This window comes from Pseudophryne corroboree, chromosome 3 (genome assembly GCF_028390025.1).
Source record: "Pseudophryne corroboree isolate aPseCor3 chromosome 3, aPseCor3.hap2, whole genome shotgun sequence".
In the NCBI taxonomy this organism is placed as follows: domain Eukaryota; kingdom Metazoa; phylum Chordata; class Amphibia; order Anura; family Myobatrachidae; genus Pseudophryne; species Pseudophryne corroboree.
Window position 1 is genome coordinate 473,355,544 of NC_086446.1, and position 22,617 is coordinate 473,378,160.

A 22,617-nucleotide genomic window follows, 5' to 3' on the forward strand; every position below is an offset into this window, starting at 1 on the left:
CCTTCGCGGCTGTAACCCCTACCCCCAGCCTGAACAGGGCTTCTATTGTTTACTGCAGCGGGGGGGGGGGGATGTTGTGGGGGTTAGTTGCCGCGTGTACTCCACGCTGAACGCAGCTAGGATATCCCAACTGCGGCTCGCCACACACCCGCCTCCCCCCTGTTTACCCGCAGCGCCAGCTGCCACAACTCTCTGCAACTGTCAGTGCTGATGCGGCTACCACTCAGCGCTGACCGCGGCTTACATGCAGCACTGTACACTGCCAACAGCCATCACCCGCCGCAACTGTGACTGCAGCAATGCCCGCGGCTATCACCCACTGTAAGAGTCAGCGCTGATAGCGGCTATCACCCGTCAGAACTGTCAGCGCTGACCGCGGCCAACATGCAGTGCTGCCCACGAATCAACTATTATCACAGGAATACAGTGTGTGCCTTAATGGAGGGAGGAGAGATTTACTCACCGACCAAATGCCTCAAGTGTCACCGGTGGAATTGAGAACCATGGCAGGACTTCTCTAACAAGCTCTAACAAGCCCTGACAGTTCTTGTCTGCATATGCAGCCTTTCAGAGACCCAGACCCCACTTCTCTCATAATTGGCGAAGGGCTCTCTACTAGGAACCCAGACCCCACTTCTCTTATAAGTGGCGAATGGCTCTATACTAGGAATCCGACCCCACTTCTCTCATAATTGGCAAAGGGCTCTATACTAGGAACCCGGACCCCATTTCTCTCATAATTGGCAAAGGGCTCTATACTAGGAACCCGGACCCCATTTCTCTTATGAGTGGAGAATGGCTCTATACTAGGAACCCAGACCCCATTTCTCTTATAAGTGGCGAATGGCTCTATACTAGGAACCCGGACCCCATTTCTCTTATAAGTGGAGAATGGCTCTATACTAGGAACCCAGACCCCATTTCTCTTATAAGTGGTAAATTGCTCTATACTAGGAACCCAGACTCCACTTCTCTTATAAGTGGCGAATGGCTCTATACTAGGAACCCGGACCACACTTCTCTTATAAGATGCGAAGGGCTCTATACTAGGAACCCAAACCCCACTTCTCTCACAAGTGGTGAAGGGCTCCCCTTAGGCAGTAATATTATGGGATCTGGTCCCAGTAAAATGTAAAAGTAAGAATAAAATAAATTAAAATAAAATAAAAAAGATAAAGGCTGGAGCCCAACCTAATGTGATCGGCTCCCTCGGCACTTTTCTAAAAACTGAGAGCTGATGGGGCATAGAGGGGGAGGAGCCTTCACACTTTTTGATCTATTTAAAGTGCCAGCTCCCTATAGCCACCACCTATACCCCCCAGTGTTAACTTCTACTCCAGTGTCCCCTAGAGGCTGAAAAAGCCTTATCCACTTTGCACAGGTAAACTTAGCAGCATCCTTGGGCCTGGGGTTTTACAGATACACAAAGAAATTGTCTTAATACAATCATTTTCTTTACCATATTTATTTTCTGTCTGCCACATCCCCCTGTAACCATTTGCAGTTACATAGTCTGTTCATAGCTGATGTGTTGTTGTCCTTCTAACACAATGGGGGAATTCAAATGTTTGAAAAGTCAGTTGGGTGTCTGTTTTTTCCTGTCTATTAGATAGGAAAACACAAACACCCAACTGACTTTTCAAACAATTGAATATCCCCCAAAATATACACAACAACACTACTGAGTTAGACAGACTATAGATTTTGCATTAGCTTATCCCCATGACATAAAATACAATGACCACATATTTACTTACCGCCTCCTCACTCTGCCTCTTGTAGGATTTAACTTTGACTTGAAGTTTGTCAACCAGGTCTTGGAGTCTCAAATTATTCTTCCTGTCTTCCTCAGCCTTTGGTAGGAATGAATCAGATATTTATTAACATTTTCTTATATAGTGCAGCATATTCCGTTGCACTTTACAATTAGAACAACAATAATAGAACAAAACTGGGCAAAAATAGACAGACATAGAGGTAGGAAGGCTCTGCTCGTAAGTTTACAATCTATAGGGAAATAGGCATTGATACGCAAGGATAGATGCTACCTATTACATAATGGTTCACTAGTTAATAATGCTGTCCAATGGGAAAGCACCTCAATTACAATGTTATCAACTTCCTTACCTGAAACGTGAGCTCCTTCACACGTCTCTCATATTTCCGAATCCCTTTAACAACGTCCGCACTTCTCTTCTGTTCCATATCCAACTCAGTCTCCAGCTCTCTTACCTGAACAAATCCGTTAGTAAAGTTTATATCAGAAAATGTAAACACACTGTCACTCATTTAGAGTTGGACATATTTGACCTTTGGACCAATGTAGAAAATGTGTCCTTTCATATAGATGTTGAGTTGGATGTATCTCAAGATGCTTCTAGTTAAAAATAGTATTTTCATCAGAAGTACAAGTGGATATGCTTATGCCTCGCTATATTGTAGAGATGTGACTTAACAGTGTTGCTAGTAAATGCATCTTGTTTAACTGTGCAATAGTTACTTCCTTACAGTACGCTTTCTCACCTCTCCAAGACTATGGAGATGATAAATGACATATACTACATTCAAGGGTAGGTCAGGCACTCACTCTGGCCTCCAGTTTCTGGAGCTGCTTCTTGCCTCCTTTAAGTGCCAGCTGTTCAGCTTCTTCCAATCGAAGCTGAAGGTCCTTCACTGTCTGGTCCAGGTTTTTCTTCATCCTCTCTAGGTGAGCGCTGGTATCTTGCTCCTTCTTCAGTTCCTCAGCCATCATCGCTGCCTGCAGATAACAGAACTTAAAGCTGTCCTCATTGGATATGGATGCTCAATTATCTTTACTTATTTTAAGGGCCTGTTAGAGAAGTGATCTAAACCATGTCTGATAAAAAAAAAGTGTGGTACTTGGAGGTTTAAGGAGTTGGGGGATGGAGGTTTTAGCACACACAAGTAGAAGATCTACAGTACAGTATTCTTGAAAGACAGCATAACAGTGTCAGTACATTTTCAAATGGCATGTTTAAATCCTTCCGAATCAACTGTATTTTATGTTTGAGATCAGACCACATTTCAGTCTTTCTTTTTTTTTTTAACTGAGAAGGAATTTTAATTTGACAGGGAATAGTGGTTTTAATTCCTCACAAAACTTAATATGAGAAAAGTATCAGCCAAATGATAGTAATAGCATAAGTCAGTCCAGTGGTGGGCCCTGGTGCCCATTTCCTTAATCTCAACCCGAGTTCACAATATGCCACACGACAGTGGGTGACAGGGAGAGGCAGAGGTTGACAGAGTAAGGTAGGGGAGGCAGAGTTGACATAGAGTGGGAGCAAATGACAATTGATGGTTGTTCAGACAAATTTGTTAAATCAAATGGATTTAACCTGTTTGACCATTTTTGTCTGGTTTTTGGGAGCAAATGGTCAATTGTTAGTTGCTCCCATACATTACCAGATTTGATTCCAACCAGCCAGATTGGACAATCAATCTTTAGGTGTATGGCCATCTTAAGAAGGACTTTTACCTGCTCTGTATACCATACTAAATTTCACATTGCTTTTGTAGACAGAGAAGACTTTCTCCTGATATTGAAATAAGTATTGTTTGACGTTAAGTGCATTACACAGGTTGGAACGGGTACATTTAGCAGCATACTCTAGTTACTGTAAGAAATTAAACAGAATGCTCACATCAGTAATAGCTTTCTTTGCTTTCTCGTCTGCATTCTTGGCCTCTCTAGTGGTGTCTTCAATCTCCCCTTGTAGCTGTGCCACATCACTCTCAAGCTTCTTCTTGGTGTTAATAAGACTTGTGTTCTGCAGAAAAGTGTTAAAGTTACACACCATCATCACAGACAACAAATATTCTGAATTTGTTATTAATGCGCAGGTCTGAATTAAGGGTGGTGAGGGCCCAGGGGCAACAAATTTGAAGGACCCCCTGTAATAAAATTGCTGATAAACACCCAGACCCCCATACAGACACACAACAACCCCTTCGCCTCCTGCTGTACAGACACCCCTCATACAGACTCCCCGCTGTACAGACAAATTGACCTGGTCTTACTGCCAGGAGAGTACTACATTGGGTAAAGTCCAACTCAGAAGATGGAATAGGTTATTTCCATATCTCTCTATCATCTAGGCTGCTGCTATCCTCTATCCACTGAATTCTCTATATAGGAAAAACTAGAAAATATAAATTTCAGAGGTCTGCATCTACCAGGACCCTCACAACTCTGTGAGATTTGTATAAAGATCCTCACAAACATTAGATGGATGGATTGAATTAGACCAAAATACTCACATTTAATTATTAGGGTTGGGTACGAAATACTAGCAATCAGGATCCCAACAGTCAGAAGACCGTCAGCGGGATCTTGATGGCCCTAATCCCAATACAACCCTGTAAATATTTTTACCATTCCCCTAACCCCAACCAACACCTCCTGCACCCTAACCCTAACCTCCCCCACCACCACCACAGCATAGTGCCAAACCCTAACTCCAAGATCAGTACTTACCTCCCAGATGTGTCAGGATTCTGACCACTGGTATCCCACTGTTGGTCTTCTGACAGTTGGGTTCCCAACTATTATTATTTTAACCACATCCCAATTATTATTATACTAGTAAAAGGACTCGGCATAAGATGGGTCACCTCATTCTGCCTGCTGCCCTGTCCTGTCCTGCCCCTGATCTGTCCTGCCTCACCCCCTTTCTATCTGCTGCTCTGTCCTGTCTGCTCCCACTCTGTCACACCCTTCTAGTCTATCATCCTCCCCTATTCCATCCCACCCCCATACTTGCCCCATTCCCAACAGATCCTTCCTCTTTGGCTAGGGTCTGTCCCATAACTACAGCAGTGAGAGTCATTGGAATGGGGTGGCCATGCCCCGGTTCCCACTTTGCATGCATGTAGGAGAGGGGACAGACCTTAGCAGATTATTATATACTGTAGTTTATAATTAATAATGATATTTTACTCAATTTTCTGCTCAGATAGTAACTGCCAAAACTTTATTTTGATGCTCTCTTAATACTCCCATCAACAACTCAATTTGTATTGCAATATAAAAGTTCTTTATCTGCTCTACCTGTGAGTGCAGGAGCTGGACACGTTCCATGGCATCCAGAAGCTCTTGTTCTGCCACCTTTCTGGCCCTTTCAGTTTGCTCAAGGGCAGCTCTCAGCTCTTCGATTTCAGCTGCCATCAGATTGTTTCTACGCTCAACAATGGCAAGCTGCTCTTTCAGGTCTTCTTGCCCACGGAGAGCATCATCCAGATGGATTTGAGTGTCCTAGGAAGAAAAAGACAATTTCATTGTTATTTATTTATCCAGAGGTGGGAAAGTTGGCATGAACGATAGAGTATGTTAATGACATTATTCACTGGTATTTAGATATTTTTATGTCACATTAGAAACAATGGGGCAGATGTATTAAGCCTGGAGAAGACATAAGGAAGTGATAAACCAGTGATAAGTGCAAGGTGATAAACACCAGCCAATCAGCTCCTAACTGTTAATTTACATATTGGAGCTGATTGGCTGGTGCATTTATCACTGGTTTAGCACTTCTTTATGCCTTCTCCAGGTTAATACATCTACCCCAATGAACTTCACAGTATTGTACAAATTGTGCTGATGTCTTGCTCAAAGCTGAACAACAGACAAACTGAGCAGTTGATTTAATTGAATACAACTTTCAAAACATTTGTGAAAGTTAAATGCTGAATAGACAGGAAACCCTACACTAATGTAATACACATAACTGAGCCTTAATTCCAGGCTGACAATGTTATTCAGTTTTAAAAAGTTAACATTATGGAATTACAAAACAATGAGGATAATATTCCTATCATGAAAGGTTTCCAGTGTCTTTGGCAATGGCACACAATTAACATATACCAGGGCCTTGCAACTATTTTCTGTGGTGCTATCTTTAACTTTGTACTGTTGCTATTTCTCATCCTCATTCTCTCTATAGCTTCAATCGGTCTTTGTCCTGGGTAAAACAACATACACTAAAGACATGATTTACCTTAAGTTGGCCTTGAATATTCCGTAAGTGTTTTTGAGCTTCTGCAGCAATGCGGTTTGCATGACTGAGCTGTATCTCCATTTCATTCAGGTCACCTTCCATCTTCTTCTTAATTCTGATAGCTTCATTCCTGCTTCTTATCTCAGAGTCAAGGGCTGTCTGCATGGTCTCCACTGTCCTCTGGTAATTCCTCTTCAGCTGGTCAATCTCCTCATCTTTCTCTGCTACCTTCCGTTCAATGTCAGCCTTCACTTGGGTCAGTTCAAGCTGGATGTGAAGAATCCTAGACTCCTCATGCTCAAGAGCAGCCTATATAGGTAAAATATCATAAAGGGTATATATCTAATATGTATATGTAATGGGATTTAGCTACATAGTGTATGCTTTTCAATTATATTATTGATAATGTTCATTTATAAACCACAAAAATTGGCAGACCCACAATACTTCTTAATTTGCACAAGTGTCCATATTTCTCCACAAAATGCCCACCCACAGCCTGTCCTTGCAATGACCCTTGGGAAGTAAACAGCTCTGACTTTGCTGATCCAGCTGAAACTGCACATGGCGTCAGAGATGTGCAGTGAGCTAAATGGCTCAGGAGACACTGGCTAGCACCAGAGCCAGATTTACACACAATATATGAGCCAAAGGGTACATCTAGGCATTATACACAGGTGCAGCAGAATACTGTATACTCCTCAAAATTTGGTGAGTTTTGATCAAAGATGTGCAGAAAAGGTAGGGGGGGGGGGTAGGGGGTGCACTTCCATTAATTTTTAACTCCAGAGTTTTTGCTATAAAAATGATTAGACTAATGCAAAGCAGATACTTCAAACATATTCTTTGTAATTTCATATACTTTATACAGTCAAAACTCTGGCACAAATGTTAGTATGACAGGAAAGGCTCTGCCTCACCACACTGCATGGCGTCCAGCCTAAAACGGCATTGCTATATTTATCCAGAGAACTGTTAACTGGTATTGCACTATCTGCTTGCTGGGGTCTGCTCTTTTATACACACCTTGCAGCATTATTTCTTGGATATTATAGACCTCTGAAACACACCCACACCACTGACTACAGGACAGATTAATAGCTGGTTATAATAATTAGGAGACAATACCTCTGCCTCTTCAAGAGAAGCTTGCATTTCACTCTTCTCCATTTCAACCACTTTCTTAGCTTTTTCCAGCTCGTGAATGGTCTTACTGCTTGTAGCCACTTGGTCTGTCAGGTCCGTAATCTCCTCTACATAATATACAGTAATTGTGTTGTAATGATGAATCTCAGAAAAAAATGTTAATGTTTAAGCATTTGAATTCCACCAATTTTGTGTAACAACAGATATATACATTAAGAACAGATATTGAGGTACATTTACTAAGATTGGAGTTCTTTTTAAAATGGGATGTTGCCCATAACATCCAATCAGATTTCAGGTATTATCTTCTAGAAGGTGCTAGATAAATAAGAAGTAGAATGTGATTATGGGCAACATCCCATCTTAAATAGAACAACTCACATCTTAGTAAATTTACCACATAGAGTTCAATAAGACTGGGGAATATTTATATTGCAGGATATCCCACCAAAACAGTCATTTTTAGGGGGACCCTCACAAAATCTAAGATGTAACACGGAGGGATATCTGCATGGACGTCTATCGCCAACTGCAAAAGCAGCCACAAATGATTTTTCATGTATGTACCATGTTAATTATAATTACACCCCATGTTCTAGTACACAGGTTCTCGAACTCGGTCCTCAGGACCCCACACAGTCCATGTTTTGCAGGTCTCCTCACAGAATCGCGAGTGAAATAATTAGCTCCACTTGTGGACCTTTTAAAATGTGTCAGTGAGTAATGACTACACCTGTGCACCTGCTGGGTTACCTGCAAAACATGCACTGTGTGGGGTCCTGAGGACCGAGTTTGAGAACCTATGTTCTAGTATAATATATTTTATATATAAAATGCAACTTGGGTTCCAGATGTTCTCTTGCACACACAGTATATTCTCTCTCTCTCTCTCTCTCTCTCTCTCTCTCTCTCTCTCAATTCTAATTAGTTTTTTCTCAAACTGTACTCAGGTTTGAATCAAATACTAGAGGTATTTGATTCAAACCTGAGTACAGTTTGAGAAAAAACTAATTAGAATTGCTTTCTGAAGGTGAAATCCCTTTTATTTAAAATGGAATGCTTTAAAGCTACATCATGTTTCTGCTTTTACTTACGTTGCAGATTCTTGTTTTCCCTCTTAATCGTCTCTAGTTGGTCTAGGCTTTCCTCATAGGCATTCTTCATTTTGAAGAGCTCTGTACTCAAAGACCTTGACTCTTTCAGAGAAGTCTCAAGTTCAGCCTGAGTTTCCTCGTATTTCTGTTTCCACTCAGCCAGGATCTTGAACAATGAGAAGGAGAGACTTAGTATAAGTTAACATTAATTTTGTTCATTTTGTTTTATTTTGTTATGTATTCATTTTTCAGCAACTACGGTGTAAATCAGTTATAAATCCAAGAGAAAACCCCTTTTGACCTTAGTTATGGATAATGGCGCTGATTCTGAGTAAGACATGATTTTACCACTGACTGTGAATGCATCAGAAATTGCAAAATGCGCATGCATCGAACAATGCATCAGCATTAGCAGTGGCAAGTAGCTCCATCCAAATAGCATCTCAACCAGATGGAGCATAACATAAATAGTGTTTCTGGACTCGGACTATTATGATGCATGGAACAGCTGTGTCTCATAGGAGTATCATGGGCATGTAGCCCACCTTCTGCGCTTGCACAGCTGGGACACCTTTTTCAGGCAGGCCTTTGCACTAGAGATGAGCGGGTTCGGTTTCTCTGAATCCGAACCCGCACGAACTTCATGTTTTTTTTCACGGGTCCGAGCGACTCGGATCTTCCCGCCTTGCTCGGTTAACCCGAGCGCGCCCGAACGTCATCATGACGCTGTCGGATTCTCGCGAGGCTCGGATTCTATCGCGAGACTCGGATTCTATATAAGGAGCCGCGCGTCGCCGCCATTTTCACACGTGCATTGAGATTGATAGGGAGAGGACGTGGCTGGCGTCCTCTCCGTTTAGACACTTGATTTACTAATTTTGGGGAGCATTAGGAGTACTCAGTAGTGTACAGTGCAGAGTTTTGCTGATAGTGACCAGTGACCACCACTTTTATTTATAATCCGTTCTCTGCCTGAAAAAAGCGATACACAGCACACAGTGACTCAGTCACATACATACCATATCTGTGTGCACTGCTCAGGCTCAGGCCAGTGTGCTGCATCATCTTATTATATATCTGTCTGACTGCTCAGCTCACACAGCTTATAATTGTGGGGGAGACTGGGGAGCACTACTGCAGTGCCAGTTATAGGTTATAGCAGGAGCCAGGAGTACATAATATTATATTAAAATTAAACAGTGCACACTTTTGCTGCAGGAGTGCCACTGCCAGTGTGACTAGTGACCAGTGACCTGACCACCAGTATATAATATTAGTAGTATACTATCTCTTTATCAACCAGTCTATATTAGCAGCAGACACAGTACAGTGCGGTAGTTCACGGCTGTGGCTACCTCTGTGTCGGCACTCGGCAGCCCGTACATAATTGTATATACCAGTGACCTAACCGTGGTTTTTTTTTCTTTCTTTATACATACATACTAGTTACGAGTATACTATCTCTTTATCAACCAGTCTATATATTAGCAGCAGACACAGTACAGTGCGGTAGTTCACGGCTGTGGCTACCTCTGTGTCGGCACTCCGCAGCCCGTCCATAATTGTATATACCAGTGACCTAACCGTGGTTTTTTTTTCTTTCTTTATACATACATACTAGTTACGAGTATACTATCTCTTTATCAACCAGTCTATATATTAGCAGCAGACACAGTACAGTGCGGTAGTTCACGGCTGTGGCTACCTCTGTGTCGGCACTCGGCAGCCCGTCCATAATTGTATATACCAGTGACCTAACCGTGGTTTTTTTTTCTTTCTTTATACATACATACTAGTTACGAGTATACTATCTCTTTATCAACCAGTCTATATATTAGCAGCAGACACAGTACAGTGCGGTAGTTCACGGCTGTGGCTACCTCTGTGTCGGCACTCCGCAGCCCGTCCATAATTGTATATACCAGTGACCTAACCGTGGTTTTTTTTCTTTCTTTATACATACATACTAGTTACGAGTATACTATCTCTTTATCAACCAGTCTATATATTAGCAGCAGACACAGTACAGTGCGGTAGTTCACGGCTGTGGCTACCTCTGTGTCGGCACTCGGCAGCCCGTTCATAATTGTATATACCAGTGACCTAACCGTGGTTTTTTTTTCTTTCTTTATACATACATACTAGTTACGAGTATACTATCTCTTTATCAACCAGTCTATATATTAGCAGCAGACACAGTACAGTGCGGTAGTTCACGGCTGTGGCTACCTCTGTGTCGGCACTCCGCAGCCCGTCCATAATTGTATATACCAGTGACCTAACCGTGGTTTTTTTTTCTTTCTTTATACATACATACTAGTTACGAGTATACTATCTCTTTATCAACCAGTCTATATATTAGCAGCAGACACAGTACAGTGCGGTAGTTCACGGCTGTGGCTACCTCTGTGTCGGCACTCCGCAGCCCGTCCATAATTGTATATACCAGTGACCTAACCGTGGGTTTTTTTTCTTTCTTTATACATACATACTAGTTACGAGTATACTATCTCTTTATCAACCAGTCTATATATTAGCAGCAGACACAGTACAGTGCGGTAGTTCACGGCTGTGGCTACCTCTGTGTCGGCACTCGGCAGCCCGTCCATAATTGTATATACCAGTGACCTAACCGTGGTTTTTTTTTTCTTTCTTTATACATACATACTAGTTACGAGTATACTATCTCTTTATCAACCAGTCTATATATTAGCAGCAGACACAGTACAGTGCGGTAGTTCACGGCTGTGGCTACCTCTGTGTCGGCACTCCGCAGCCCGTCCATAATTGTATATACCAGTGACCTAACCGTGGTTTTTTTTTCTTTCTTTATACATACATACTAGTTACGAGTATACTATCTCTTTATCAACCAGTCTATATATTAGCAGCAGACACAGTACAGTGCGGTAGTTCACGGCTGTGGCTACCTCTGTGTCGGCACTCCGCAGCCCGTCCATAATTGTATATACCAGTGACCTAACCGTGGTTTTTTTTTCTTTCTTTATACATACATACTAGTTACGAGTATACTATCTCTTTATCAACCAGTCTATATATTAGCAGCAGACACAGTACAGTGCGGTAGTTCACGGCTGTGGCTACCTCTGTGTCGGCACTCTGCAGCCCGTCCATAATTGTATACTAGTATCCAATCCATCCATCTCCATTGTTTACCTGAGGTGCCTTTTAGTTGTGCCTATTAAAATATGGAGAACAAAAATGTTGAGGTTCCAAAATTAGGGATAGATCAAGATCCACTTCCACCTCGTGCTGAAGCTGCTGCCACTAGTCATGGCCGAGACGATGAAATGCCAGCAACGTCGTCTGCCAAGGCCGATGCCCAATGGCATAGTACAGAGCATGTCAAAACCAAAACACCAAATATCAGTAAAAAAAGGACTCCAAAACCTAAAATAAAATTGTCGGAGGAGAAGCGTAAACTTGCCAATATGCCATTTACCACACGGAGTGGCAAGGAACGGCTGAGGCCCTGGCCTATGTTCATGGCTAGTGGTTCAGCTTCACATGAGGATGGAAGCACTCAGCCTCTCGCTAGAAAACTGAAAAGACTCAAGCTGGCAAAAGCACCGCAAAGAACTGTGCGTTCTTTGAAATCCCAAATCCACAAGGAGAGTCCAATTGTGTCGGTTGCGATGCCTGACCTTCCCAACACTGGACGTGAAGAGCATGCGCCTTCCACCATTTGCACGCCCCCTGCAAGTGCTGGAAGGAGCACCCGCAGTCCAGTTCCTGATAGTCAGATTGAAGATGTCAGTGTTGAAGTACACCAGGATGAGGAGGATATGGGTGTTGCTGGCGCTGGGGAGGAAATTGACCAGGAGGATTCTGATGGTGAGGTGGTTTGTTTAAGTCAGGCACCCGGGGAGACACCTGTTGTCCGTGGGAGGAATATGGCCGTTGACATGCCAGGTGAAAATACCAAAAAAATCAGCTCTTCGGTGTGGAGGTATTTCACCAGAAATGCGGACAACAGGTGTCAAGCCGTGTGTTCCCTTTGTCAAGCTGTAATAAGTAGGGGTAAGGACGTTAACCACCTCGGAACATCCTCCCTTATACGTCACCTGCAGCGCATTCATAATAAGTCAGTGACAAGTTCAAAAACTTTGGGTGACAGCGGAAGCAGTCCACTGACCAGTAAATCCCTTCCTCTTGTAACCAAGCTCACGCAAACCACCCCACCAACTCCCTCAGTGTCAATTTCCTCCTTCCCCAGGAATGCCAATAGTCCTGCAGGCCATGTCACTGGCAATTCTGACGAGTCCTCTCCTGCCTGGGATTCCTCCGATGCATCCTTGCGTGTAACGCCTACTGCTGCTGGCGCTGCTGTTGTTGCCGCTGGGAGTCGATGGTCATCCCAGAGGGGAAGTCGTAAGCCCACTTGTACTACTTCCAGTAAGCAATTGACTGTTCAACAGTCCTTTGCGAGGAAGATGAAATATCACAGCAGTCATCCTACTGCAAAGCGGATAACTGAGGCCTTGGCATCCTGGGTGGTGAGAAACGTGGTTCCGGTATCCATCATTACTGCAGAGCCAACTAGAGACTTGTTGGAGGTACTGTGTCCCCGGTACCAAATACCATCTAGGTTCCATTTCTCTAGGCAGGCGATACCGAAAATGTACACAGACCTCAGAAAAAGAGTCACCAGTGTCCTAAAAAATGCAGCTGTACCCAATGTCCACTTAACCACGGACATGTGGACAAGTGGAGCAGGGCAGGGTCAGGACTATATGACTGTGACAGCCCACTGGGTAGATGTATGGACTCCCGCCGCAAGAACAGCAGCGGCGGCACCAGTAGCAGCATCTCGCAAACGCCAACTCTTTCCTAGGCAGGCTACGCTTTGTATCACCGCTTTCCAGAATACGCACACAGCTGAAAACCTCTTACGGCAACTGAGGAAGATCATCGCGGAATGGCTTACCCCAATTGGACTCTCCTGTGGATTTGTGGCATCGGACAACGCCAGCAATATTGTGTGTGCATTAAATCTGGGCCAATTCCAGCACGTCCCATGTTTTGCACATACCTTGAATTTGGTGGTGCAGAATTTTTTAAAAAACGACAGGGGCGTGCAAGAGATGCTGTTGGTGGCCAGAAGAATTGCGGGACACTTTCGGCGTACAGGCACCACGTACAGAAAACTGGAGCACCACCAAAAACTACTGAACCTGCCCTGCCATCATCTGAAGCAAGAAGTGGTAACGAGGTGGAATTCAACCCTCTATATGCTTCAGAGGTTGGAGGAGCAGCAAAAGGCCATTCAAGCCTATACAATTGAGCACAAGATATAGTAGGTGGAATGCACCTGTCTCAAGTGCAGTGGAGAATGATTTCAACGTTGTGCAAGGTTCTGATGCCCTTTGAACTTGCCACACGTGAAGTCAGTTCAGACACTGCCAGCCTGAGTCAGGTCATTCCCCTCATCAGGCTTTTGCAGAAGAAGCTGGAGGCATTGAAGGAGGAGCTAACACGGAGCGATTCCGCTAGGCATGTGGGACTTGTGGATGCAGCCCTTAATTCGCTTAACAAGGATTCACGGGTGGTCAATCTGTTGAAATCAGAGCACTACATTTTGGCCACCGTGCTCGATCCTAGATTTAAAGCCTACCTTGGATCTCTCTTTCCGGCAGACACAGGTCTGCTGGGGTTGAAAGACCTGCTGGTGACAAAATTGTCAAGTCAAGCGGAACGCGACCTGTCAACATCTCCTCCTTCACATTCTCCCGCAACTGGGGGTGCGAGGAAAAGGCTCAGAATTCCGAGCCCACCCGCTGGTGGTGATGCAGGGCAGTCTGGAGCGACTGCTGATGCTGACATCTGGTCCGGACTGAAGGACCTGACAACGATTACGGACATGTCGTCTACTGTCACTGCATATGATTCTCTCAACATTGATAGAATGGTGGAGGATTATATGAGTGACCGCATCCAAGTAGGCACGTCACACAGTCCGTACTTATACTGGCAGGAAAAAGAGGCAATTTGGAGGCCCTTGCACAAACTGGCTTTATTCTACCTAAGTTGCCCTCCCACAAGTGTGTACTCCGAAAGAGTGTTTAGTGCCGCCGCTCACCTTGTCAGCAATCGGCGTACGAGGTTACATCCAGAAAATGTGGAGAAGATGATGTTCATTAAAATTAATTATAATCAATTCCTCCGCGGAGACATTGACCAGCAGCAATTGCCTCCACAAAGTACACAGGGAGCTGAGATGGTGGATTCCAGTGGGGACGAATTGATAATCTGTGAGGAGGGGGATGTACACGGTGATATATCGGAGGGTGAAGATGAGGTGGACATCTTGCCTCTGTAGAGCCAGTTTGTGCAAGGAGAGATTAATTGCTTCTTTTTTGGGGGGGGTCCAAACCAACCCGTCATATCAGTCACAGTCGTGTGGCAGACCCTGTCACTGAAATGATGGGTTGGTTAAAGTGTGCATGTCCTGTTTTGTTTATACAACATAAGGGTGGGTGGGAGGGCCCAAGGATAATTCCATCTTGCACCTCTTTTTTCTTTTCTTTTTCTTTGCATCATGTGCTGATTGGGGAGGGTTTTTTGGAAGGGACATCCTGCGTGACACTGCAGTGCCACTCCTAGATGGGCCCGGTGTTTGTGTCGGCCACTAGGGTCGCTAATCTTACTCACACAGCTACCTCATTGCGCCTCTTTTTTTCTTTGCGTCATGTGCTGTTTGGGGAGGGTTTTTTGGAAGGGACATCCTGCGTGACACTGCAGTGCCACTCCTAGATGGGCCCGGTGTTTGTGTCGGCCACTAGGGTCGCTAATCTTACTCACACAGCTACCTCATTGCGCCTCTTTTTTTCTTTGCGTCATGTGCTGTTTGGGGAGGGTTTTTTGGAAGGGACATCCTGCGTGACACTGCAGTGCCACTCCTAGATGGGCCCGGTGTTTGTGTCGGCCACTAGGGTCGCTAATCTTACTCACACAGCTACCTCATTGCGCCTCTTTTTTTCTTTGCGTCATGTGCTGTTTGGGGAGGGTTTTTTGGAAGGGACATCCTGCGTGACACTGCAGTGCCACTCCTAGATGTGCCCGGTGTTTGTGTCGGCCACTAGGGTCGCTAATCTTACTCACACAGCTACCTCATTGCGCCTCTTTTTTTCTTTGCGTCATGTGCTGTTTGGGGAGGGTTTTTTGGAAGGGACATCCTGCGTGACACTGCAGTGCCACTCCTAGATGGGCCCGGTGTTTGTGTCGGCCACTAGGGTCGCTAATCTTACTCACACAGTCCGCTACCTCATTGCGCCTCTTTTTTTCTTTGCGTCATGTGCTGTTTGGGGAGGGTTTTTTGGAAGGGCCATCCTGCGTGACACTGCAGTGCCACTCCTAGATGGGCCCGGTGTTTGTGTCGGCCACTAGGGTCGCTAATCTTACTCACACAGCTACCTCATTGCGCCTCTTTTTTTCTTTGCGTCATGTGCTGTTTGGGGAGGGTTTTTTGGAAGGGCCATCCTGCGTGACACTGCAGTGCCACTCCTAGATGGGCCCGGTGTTTGTGTCGGCCACTAGGGTCGCTAATCTTACTCACACAGCTACCTCATTGCGCCTCTTTTTTTCTTTGCGTCATGTGCTGTTTGGGGAGGGTTTTTTGGAAGGGACATCCTGCGTGACACTGCAGTGCCACTCCTAGATGGGCCCGGTGTTTGTGTCGGCCACTAGGGTCGCTTATCTTACTCACACAGCGACCTCTGTGCAAATTTTAGGACTAAAAATAATATTGTGAGGTGTGAGGTATTCAGAATAGACTGAAAATGAGTGTAAATTATGGTTTTTGAGGTTAATAATACTTTGGGATCAAAATGACCCCCAAATTCTATGATTTAAGCTGTTTTTTAGTGTTTTTGGAAAAAAACACCCGAATCCAAAACACACCCGAATCCGACAAAAAAAATTCGGTGAGGTTTTGCCAAAACGCGTTCGAACCCAAAACACGGCCGCGGAACCGAACCCAAAACCAAAACACAAAACCCGAAAAATTTCAGGCGCTCATCTCTACTTTGCACCCAGCATTGGGTGGAAGTGCAAGCGTTGTTACAGATGATGGTGGTGGCTGAGGAAGGAAAAGCATACTTATATTTCTTTACACATACTTATTGAGCAGTATGTTCTTACTGGGTACTTATTCTCTGTCATACCCCTTTCAGACATTGTGAGAATCCCAGGTTTTTTCATGGGTTCGGTCAAATTACGCAGGACTTGCTTGTATGTCTGAAAGGTACCAACCCAGGAACACGTTCCCAGGTCGGTGCCCCTGCCACTGACCAGGGTTTTTCCAGGGATTTTCATTCTTGGTATACAACCCGGGTTAAGTGGCAAGAAGGGGTCAGGGACTGCCAGAAGTGGACTGGGACTGCCAAGAAGGAGTCTGGACTGCCTGCTGACACCTTGGGCTGGGTACTGTTGGAGGTGCACTTCCAGCATCCTTCACCCGGTGTGTGTGTGTATGACATGTATGTGTGTGTGTGTGACATGAGAGTAGCCTGGCAGTCCTGGCTTGTAGAATGCATGGGCAGACCATGCTTATGTTTGAAATGGGATGACCCAGGAATTTCCCAAGTCTCAGGTGTAGTATGAAAGGAGGTCTCAAGCAAAAACCCAGGATCTTTCAGAGGTTAAAAAACACGGGTCTGAGCAGGAAAATTCCCAGGTCGTATGCCTGAAAGTGGTATGTTATCTTTATGTACTCTTAACCACTTACTGTATGCAATTGATGATTTTTTGTTACTGCAATTGTCGACTTTGACATATTTTTAAAAATGTATTTAAATATTTTATTGTGTGTATATACAGTAGGCTCCTATTGTAAAATTGCCTTCCACCCCCCATTGCCATATATATATATCCCCCTACTGTGAGTAGCCACACCCCAGTGGGACTTATCTCCCTAAAAGCAGAGCACAGCATCAATCTTCCCTGTTGCAACAGAGCTCTGCACTCACACAGCTCAGTCTGACAGTGTTCGTAGGGGAAACTAAGTTCCCCTCTTCATACTTTTGTTCCCTACGTGTGCACCCCAGAATGCCATTCGCACTGCATTCCAGAGTGTGATATCATAACCATAAACCCCTACATCACTGCCGGGGGAAAGGAGATAAGAAGGAGAATCCATTCTGCTTCAAAAGCCGGGGCATGCAGCAGGATGGCATGTGTCAGCAAAAGCCCAACTGGCTACTGTCTCATTCCCACCTGACTGTGCCAGCTGAGTGCTTAACATGCAGGTACCTTGTCAAAGTTCCTCTGTTTCTTGTCAAGAGCAGCTGCAGCAGAGTTGGCCCTTTCCACATCGATCATCAAGTCTTCCACCTCTGCCTGCAGCCTTTGCTTAGTCTTCTCCAGAGATGCACACTTGGAGTTCACTGTTTCAATTTGTTCTTCTGCTTCCTGAAGGCGTTGAGCCAACTTTTTTCTAAAGAGAACATTATAAAATAATATTCATAAACAGTCATAATTTATCCATTTTCTTTCCAGGGGGGTCATTCCGAGTTGTTCGCTCGCAAGCGGATTTTAGCAGATTTGCTCATGCTAAGCCGCCTACTGGGAGTGAATCTTAGCATCTTAAAATTGCAAACGATGTATTCGCAATATTGCGATTACACACCTCGTAGCAGTTTCTGAGTAGCTCCAGACTTACTCGGCATCTGCGATCATTTCAGTGCTTGTCGTTCCTGGTTTGACGTCACAAACACACCCAGCGTTCGGCCAGACACTCCTCCGTTTCTCCGGCCACTCCTGCGTTTTTTCCGGAAACGGTAGCGTTTTTTCCCACACGCCCATAAAACGGCCTGTTTCCGCCCAGTAACACCCATTTCCTGTCAATCACATTACGATCGCCAGAACGATGAAAAAGCCGTGAGTAAAATTCCTAACTGCATAGCAAATTTACTTGGCGCAGTCGCAGTGCGGACATTGCGCATGCGCATTAAGCGGAAAATCGCTGCGATGCGAAGATTTTTTCCTAGTGAACAACTCGGAATGACCCCCCATGTGTATGCTACAGTATTGTACATTCTAACACTCTGCATATAAATGGATAAAGGTGGTTATGGTCGTCATAACTTGATCGACAAAATAAAGAAAATTGTACATAAAATGAACACAAAGACAGTACACATCTGGTCCATGCAGTGTTCATAAAATGAATTACTTACTTGGCATCTTCCAGTTCCTCTGTGCGCTGGATTGCATCCGTCTCATATTTTATTCTCCACTGAGCCACATCAGCATTTGCCTTGGACAAAGCTCTCTGCAACTCAGACTTAGCCTCCTGCTCTTCTTCATATTGTTCTCTTATAAGGTCGCAGTCATGGCGGGATGATTGCAAGCTGTGAGCTAATGCATTCTTAGCCTGGTAAGTACAGAAGGTTAGAGCTCGGTAAAAAAAAATAGACCAACAAGTGAACACTTTAAATCAGTAGAACATGGAATTCGAGCCTAGAACCCTCTTTTATTTCACCTTGACTTCTTCCTCCATCAGTCTCTTCAGCTCTTCAATTTGCTGCGTGAATGCCTGTTTGGATCTAGCCAGTTGTGATACCAGAGAGTCTCTTTCTTCTAGCTGTCGAGACAATTCTCCTGCATTTTGAGATTAAAACCCACTAAATTAATACATTTTATTTTTATACTATATTACAGCTTTATTACTAAGATAACTTTTAGTTTTATTTCAACTGTACTACTCTCAATGCATATTGGTACTATGGGGCAGATGTATTAAACTGGAGAAGGCATAAGGAAGTGATAAACCAGTGATATGTGCAAGGTGATAAAGGAACCAGCCAATCAGCTCCATTATGTAAATTAACAGTTAGGATCTGATTGGATGGTGCCTTTATCACCTTGCACATATCACTGGTTTATCACTTCCTTATGCCTTCTCCAGGTTAATACATCTGCCCCTCTGTTACAGAAGTTGAGTTTGATCTAAGAAAGTAGTAAATAATAGGCAAATTTTATTTCCATTTAGTTTTTTTAGTAACATGTCCAAATTCTGGCAACACGGAATTATAAAATCAAATATTACGCCTATGCTCCTAAAATTGTGGGGCATACACATATAAAAATATACAATAACTCATCAAGTAATTATGGGCCCATACATATCCTTGGTTGGGTTTTGGGGTCCCAGAATGATATCAAATGACTTATCGGACACATGGGGTCTGAGATAAAAGACTAAGCCCCACCATCCTAAAGCACTACAGTATATGTTAGCCTGTTATCTGTGAAACTTTTGAAAATAATGTATAATAAGTAAAGCCAAGGTAAATTGAACATCAGGATACTCCCATCTAAATTATATTGTGACAACACTCAAGTAAAGCCTCCTGAACACTCCTTTAAAAAAATAAAAATTTAGAAAACTAAGATGACAACTGTCATGTTTTTTAATGACGGTTCAACATTCCAATAGGAAAAATAAATGTAGTTTAAGTGTTTGTGGGAATGGTCATGAGAAAAAGGTTGTGGCTGGTCAACTGTAAGCATTGTTATATATTTTGGCCTAGTTTTTAGCTTAGAAAGTACTAAGTGTGCAAAATGTAATAAAACAGGACATATTCCCTATAATTCAAATTATCAAGATGCATCATTTGCTAGAATAATTAAAACTAATAAAAGAGCTTCCAAGGTGAAAGCTTTCCTGTGGAAAAGACCAGCAGTGTCATGAAAAGACCTGTAAATATTGACAAACTAAAATGCGAATAGCAAACTCCATTTGTACATGACACAAAAACTACATTCATTATATATGCATCTACAAAGCATACAAGCCAAAGGTATATTTTGCAGGAAGTGTTACCGGATTCAGTCTGGAGACGGGCTTTATGCATAGTGAGATCAGCCACATTCCTCTGGTTCTCCTCTGTCTTGGACTTGAGCTCACTTAACTGGTCTTCTAGTGTACGGCAGATCTTTTCTAAATTAATCTGGAAATGTATTGAAAGGTATAAAGTGTAAAGCAGAATTTCAGAGTTCTAATAGTTAACAATTGTGACAAATGTGTCACTAATCTTTCTTCAACTGCTAATGACTATTGTATATTGATTGTATTTGGAACAAAAGAGACCCCTTTAAAAAAAAAATTGCCGGTTATTCACTGGTACATAATATTAGTATTTTAAAACCAGATATGAGAAAACATACTTGTTTAATATGGTCCAAAATATAGAGCCACCAACCCAAGCTTTGCAGCCCTCAAATTATGTACAAACCTTGGACTTTGTTACGCTTTCCAGATTACTGTTGATGTCATCAATTTCCATCCTCATCTCACTCTTCTCCTTTTCAAGTTTTTGTTTCACCCTTTGCAAGTTGTCAATCTGTTCCCCATACTCAGCAGAGCTGTCCGCATGCTTCTTGCGAAGAGTGGCCACTGTGGCTTCATGTTGAAGAGATGTCTCTTCCAGGTCCCTACGCATCTTCTGGAACTCCATTTCTCTCTTCTTGTTGAGCTCAATCTGACTTACGGTTGCACCACCAGCCTCCTCCAGCCTCTCACTGATCTCTTCTAGTTCTCGGGACAGTTCAGACCTCTGCTTCTCAGCCTTCGCTCTGTTCGCCCTCTCTGATTCAATCTCTTCTTCTAACTCCTCAATACGAGCCTATTACAATAATAATGGTGGCAAATATTGTTCTGTTTTGCTCAGATTTCTTGAATAGGTTATTTTGTGTAACATGACTGCAACAGAACATCACATCCATAGAAACCTGTAAAATAGTTTACTGCACCTGAAGCTCCTTAATTTTCTTTTGCAGCTGACCCCCCATAAGTTGCTCATCTTCTATTTTGCCAAGCAGTTGACTCATCTCAAAATCTTTCCTACAATCAAAAAATATACACAATTTAAGATAGGAACTTGCAAGAGGTAGGCTTATTATTTAAGTAAATGTGAGTAAAATCCCACTGAAACTATACTTTGGTGAATATCACCTACAGTATTTGGTTTCAAAGCTTGAATGACTAGAAATAGAAAGTGGGTGTGGCATTTAAGACAGGCTAGGATTTAATTAGCATGATGCAGTTTGTGATAGGCTAACATCACTAATAAAAGCTAAAATGTTCTTTCAGTGATCAAAGATGCACTTGGAATTAATTATACAAGATAATCAAATACAATAAAAAAAAATCATACTTGCACTTACAATAACTTGTTACCAAGAAACATTACAAGTTTCTACTGTGATGTAACTATTCCCACCAATACATAATAATTTTCCACTCAAACAAAGACAAAGGCATGCAAATAATTTTTTTGTGCCAAAACAGTGTTAGGCTGTGAATGCATCAGATACGACCATACAAGGCTGGGCTTTCTGTGACTTCCTCGCATCTGATGCGAACAGTCAGAAAGCCCACTGTGTGGCTGCTGGAAGACAATCTTCCTGCAGCTGCCACTATCAGGGGAACCTCACGTTCCCTCTGCTTCCTGGTTCCCTCCCCTCTATGCCTGCTGTGTTGCTGATCACTGCAGATATTAGCAGCCACTAGGGAAATGTAATAGAAGTCCACCTTACCTTGCTTCTCCCCCAGCGGCTGCACAGAGAAGCAGCCATTGGGGAAAATGTAGGTTCCCCATGGTCACAATGGTCGCGGTGGTCCGATCATCAATGGACAGATATTTCTGTCATTGATGATTATCCAATATATATTTTTTTTTTAATTGTAAAAAAAACATTCTTTTACAAAAATAAATAAAATAAAATCATGTTAGATATGTTTCAGGTGTTCCTAACCTAATTCAGTCATAAAAAAAACTGACAATTTGTTTTTTGAGAAAACTATTAGCCAGCAAAGTGGTTAAGACCAAATCATGAGTTTATTATCTATTTTGAGCCATCACCCAAAACTACTTTGTCAGCTAGTGTAATAAACTTTATACTTTTTAATTCTCTCATCCAGCTGCTGTTTGTCATTCTCTAAATCCATGATGGAGTCCTGTGCAAGCTTCAGGTCCCCCTCAAGTTTCCTCTTCGCCCTCTCATTATCAATACGCAGTTTTTTCTCTTGCTCCAGTGAGCCTTGTAGCTGAGAAATAAAATAAAAAAATGTGGGATTAATTATTGTTCCTCACTGATTGCCGAAGTTCTAGATCTGAAAGAGACCAATTAAGATTATTTTGACAAGCTCAAGTAAAACTACTTAATAACAATAAGTTTCTTCTTTAAGCTAAATGGCATACCAGTAAACAGAAAGCCAATGAGATAACATCAGTAGCCAATGAGATAACTACATTAATTTATCTCTATCACAAATCCACTTTAACCCAGTATGACCATCATATGACTACAGATCACAATCAGATTATAATAAACTC

At 43.1% G+C, this 22,617-nt stretch overlaps 1 protein-coding gene across 1 annotated transcript in view; it reads right to left on the bottom strand.

Moving 5' to 3' along the window:
- The window catches only part of LOC135056068 (myosin-3), a 74,771-nt gene that overhangs the window by 12,113 nt on the left and 40,041 nt on the right, over positions 1–22,617 (bottom strand). The window contains exons 24-38 of the mRNA XM_063960787.1: positions 22,183–22,328; positions 21,032–21,122; positions 20,515–20,904; positions 20,103–20,229; positions 18,759–18,877; positions 18,454–18,650; positions 17,528–17,711; positions 8,258–8,423; positions 7,146–7,270; positions 6,018–6,326; positions 5,072–5,275; positions 3,666–3,791; positions 2,588–2,758; positions 2,128–2,232; positions 1,758–1,853 (exon numbers count right to left, since the gene is read on the bottom strand). Of these exons, the coding sequence (XP_063816857.1) occupies positions 1,758–1,853; positions 2,128–2,232; positions 2,588–2,758; positions 3,666–3,791; positions 5,072–5,275; positions 6,018–6,326; positions 7,146–7,270; positions 8,258–8,423; positions 17,528–17,711; positions 18,454–18,650; positions 18,759–18,877; positions 20,103–20,229; positions 20,515–20,904; positions 21,032–21,122; positions 22,183–22,328 (2,556 nt within the window). The remainder of the gene's footprint in view (positions 1–1,757; positions 1,854–2,127; positions 2,233–2,587; positions 2,759–3,665; positions 3,792–5,071; positions 5,276–6,017; positions 6,327–7,145; positions 7,271–8,257; positions 8,424–17,527; positions 17,712–18,453; positions 18,651–18,758; positions 18,878–20,102; positions 20,230–20,514; positions 20,905–21,031; positions 21,123–22,182; positions 22,329–22,617) is intronic.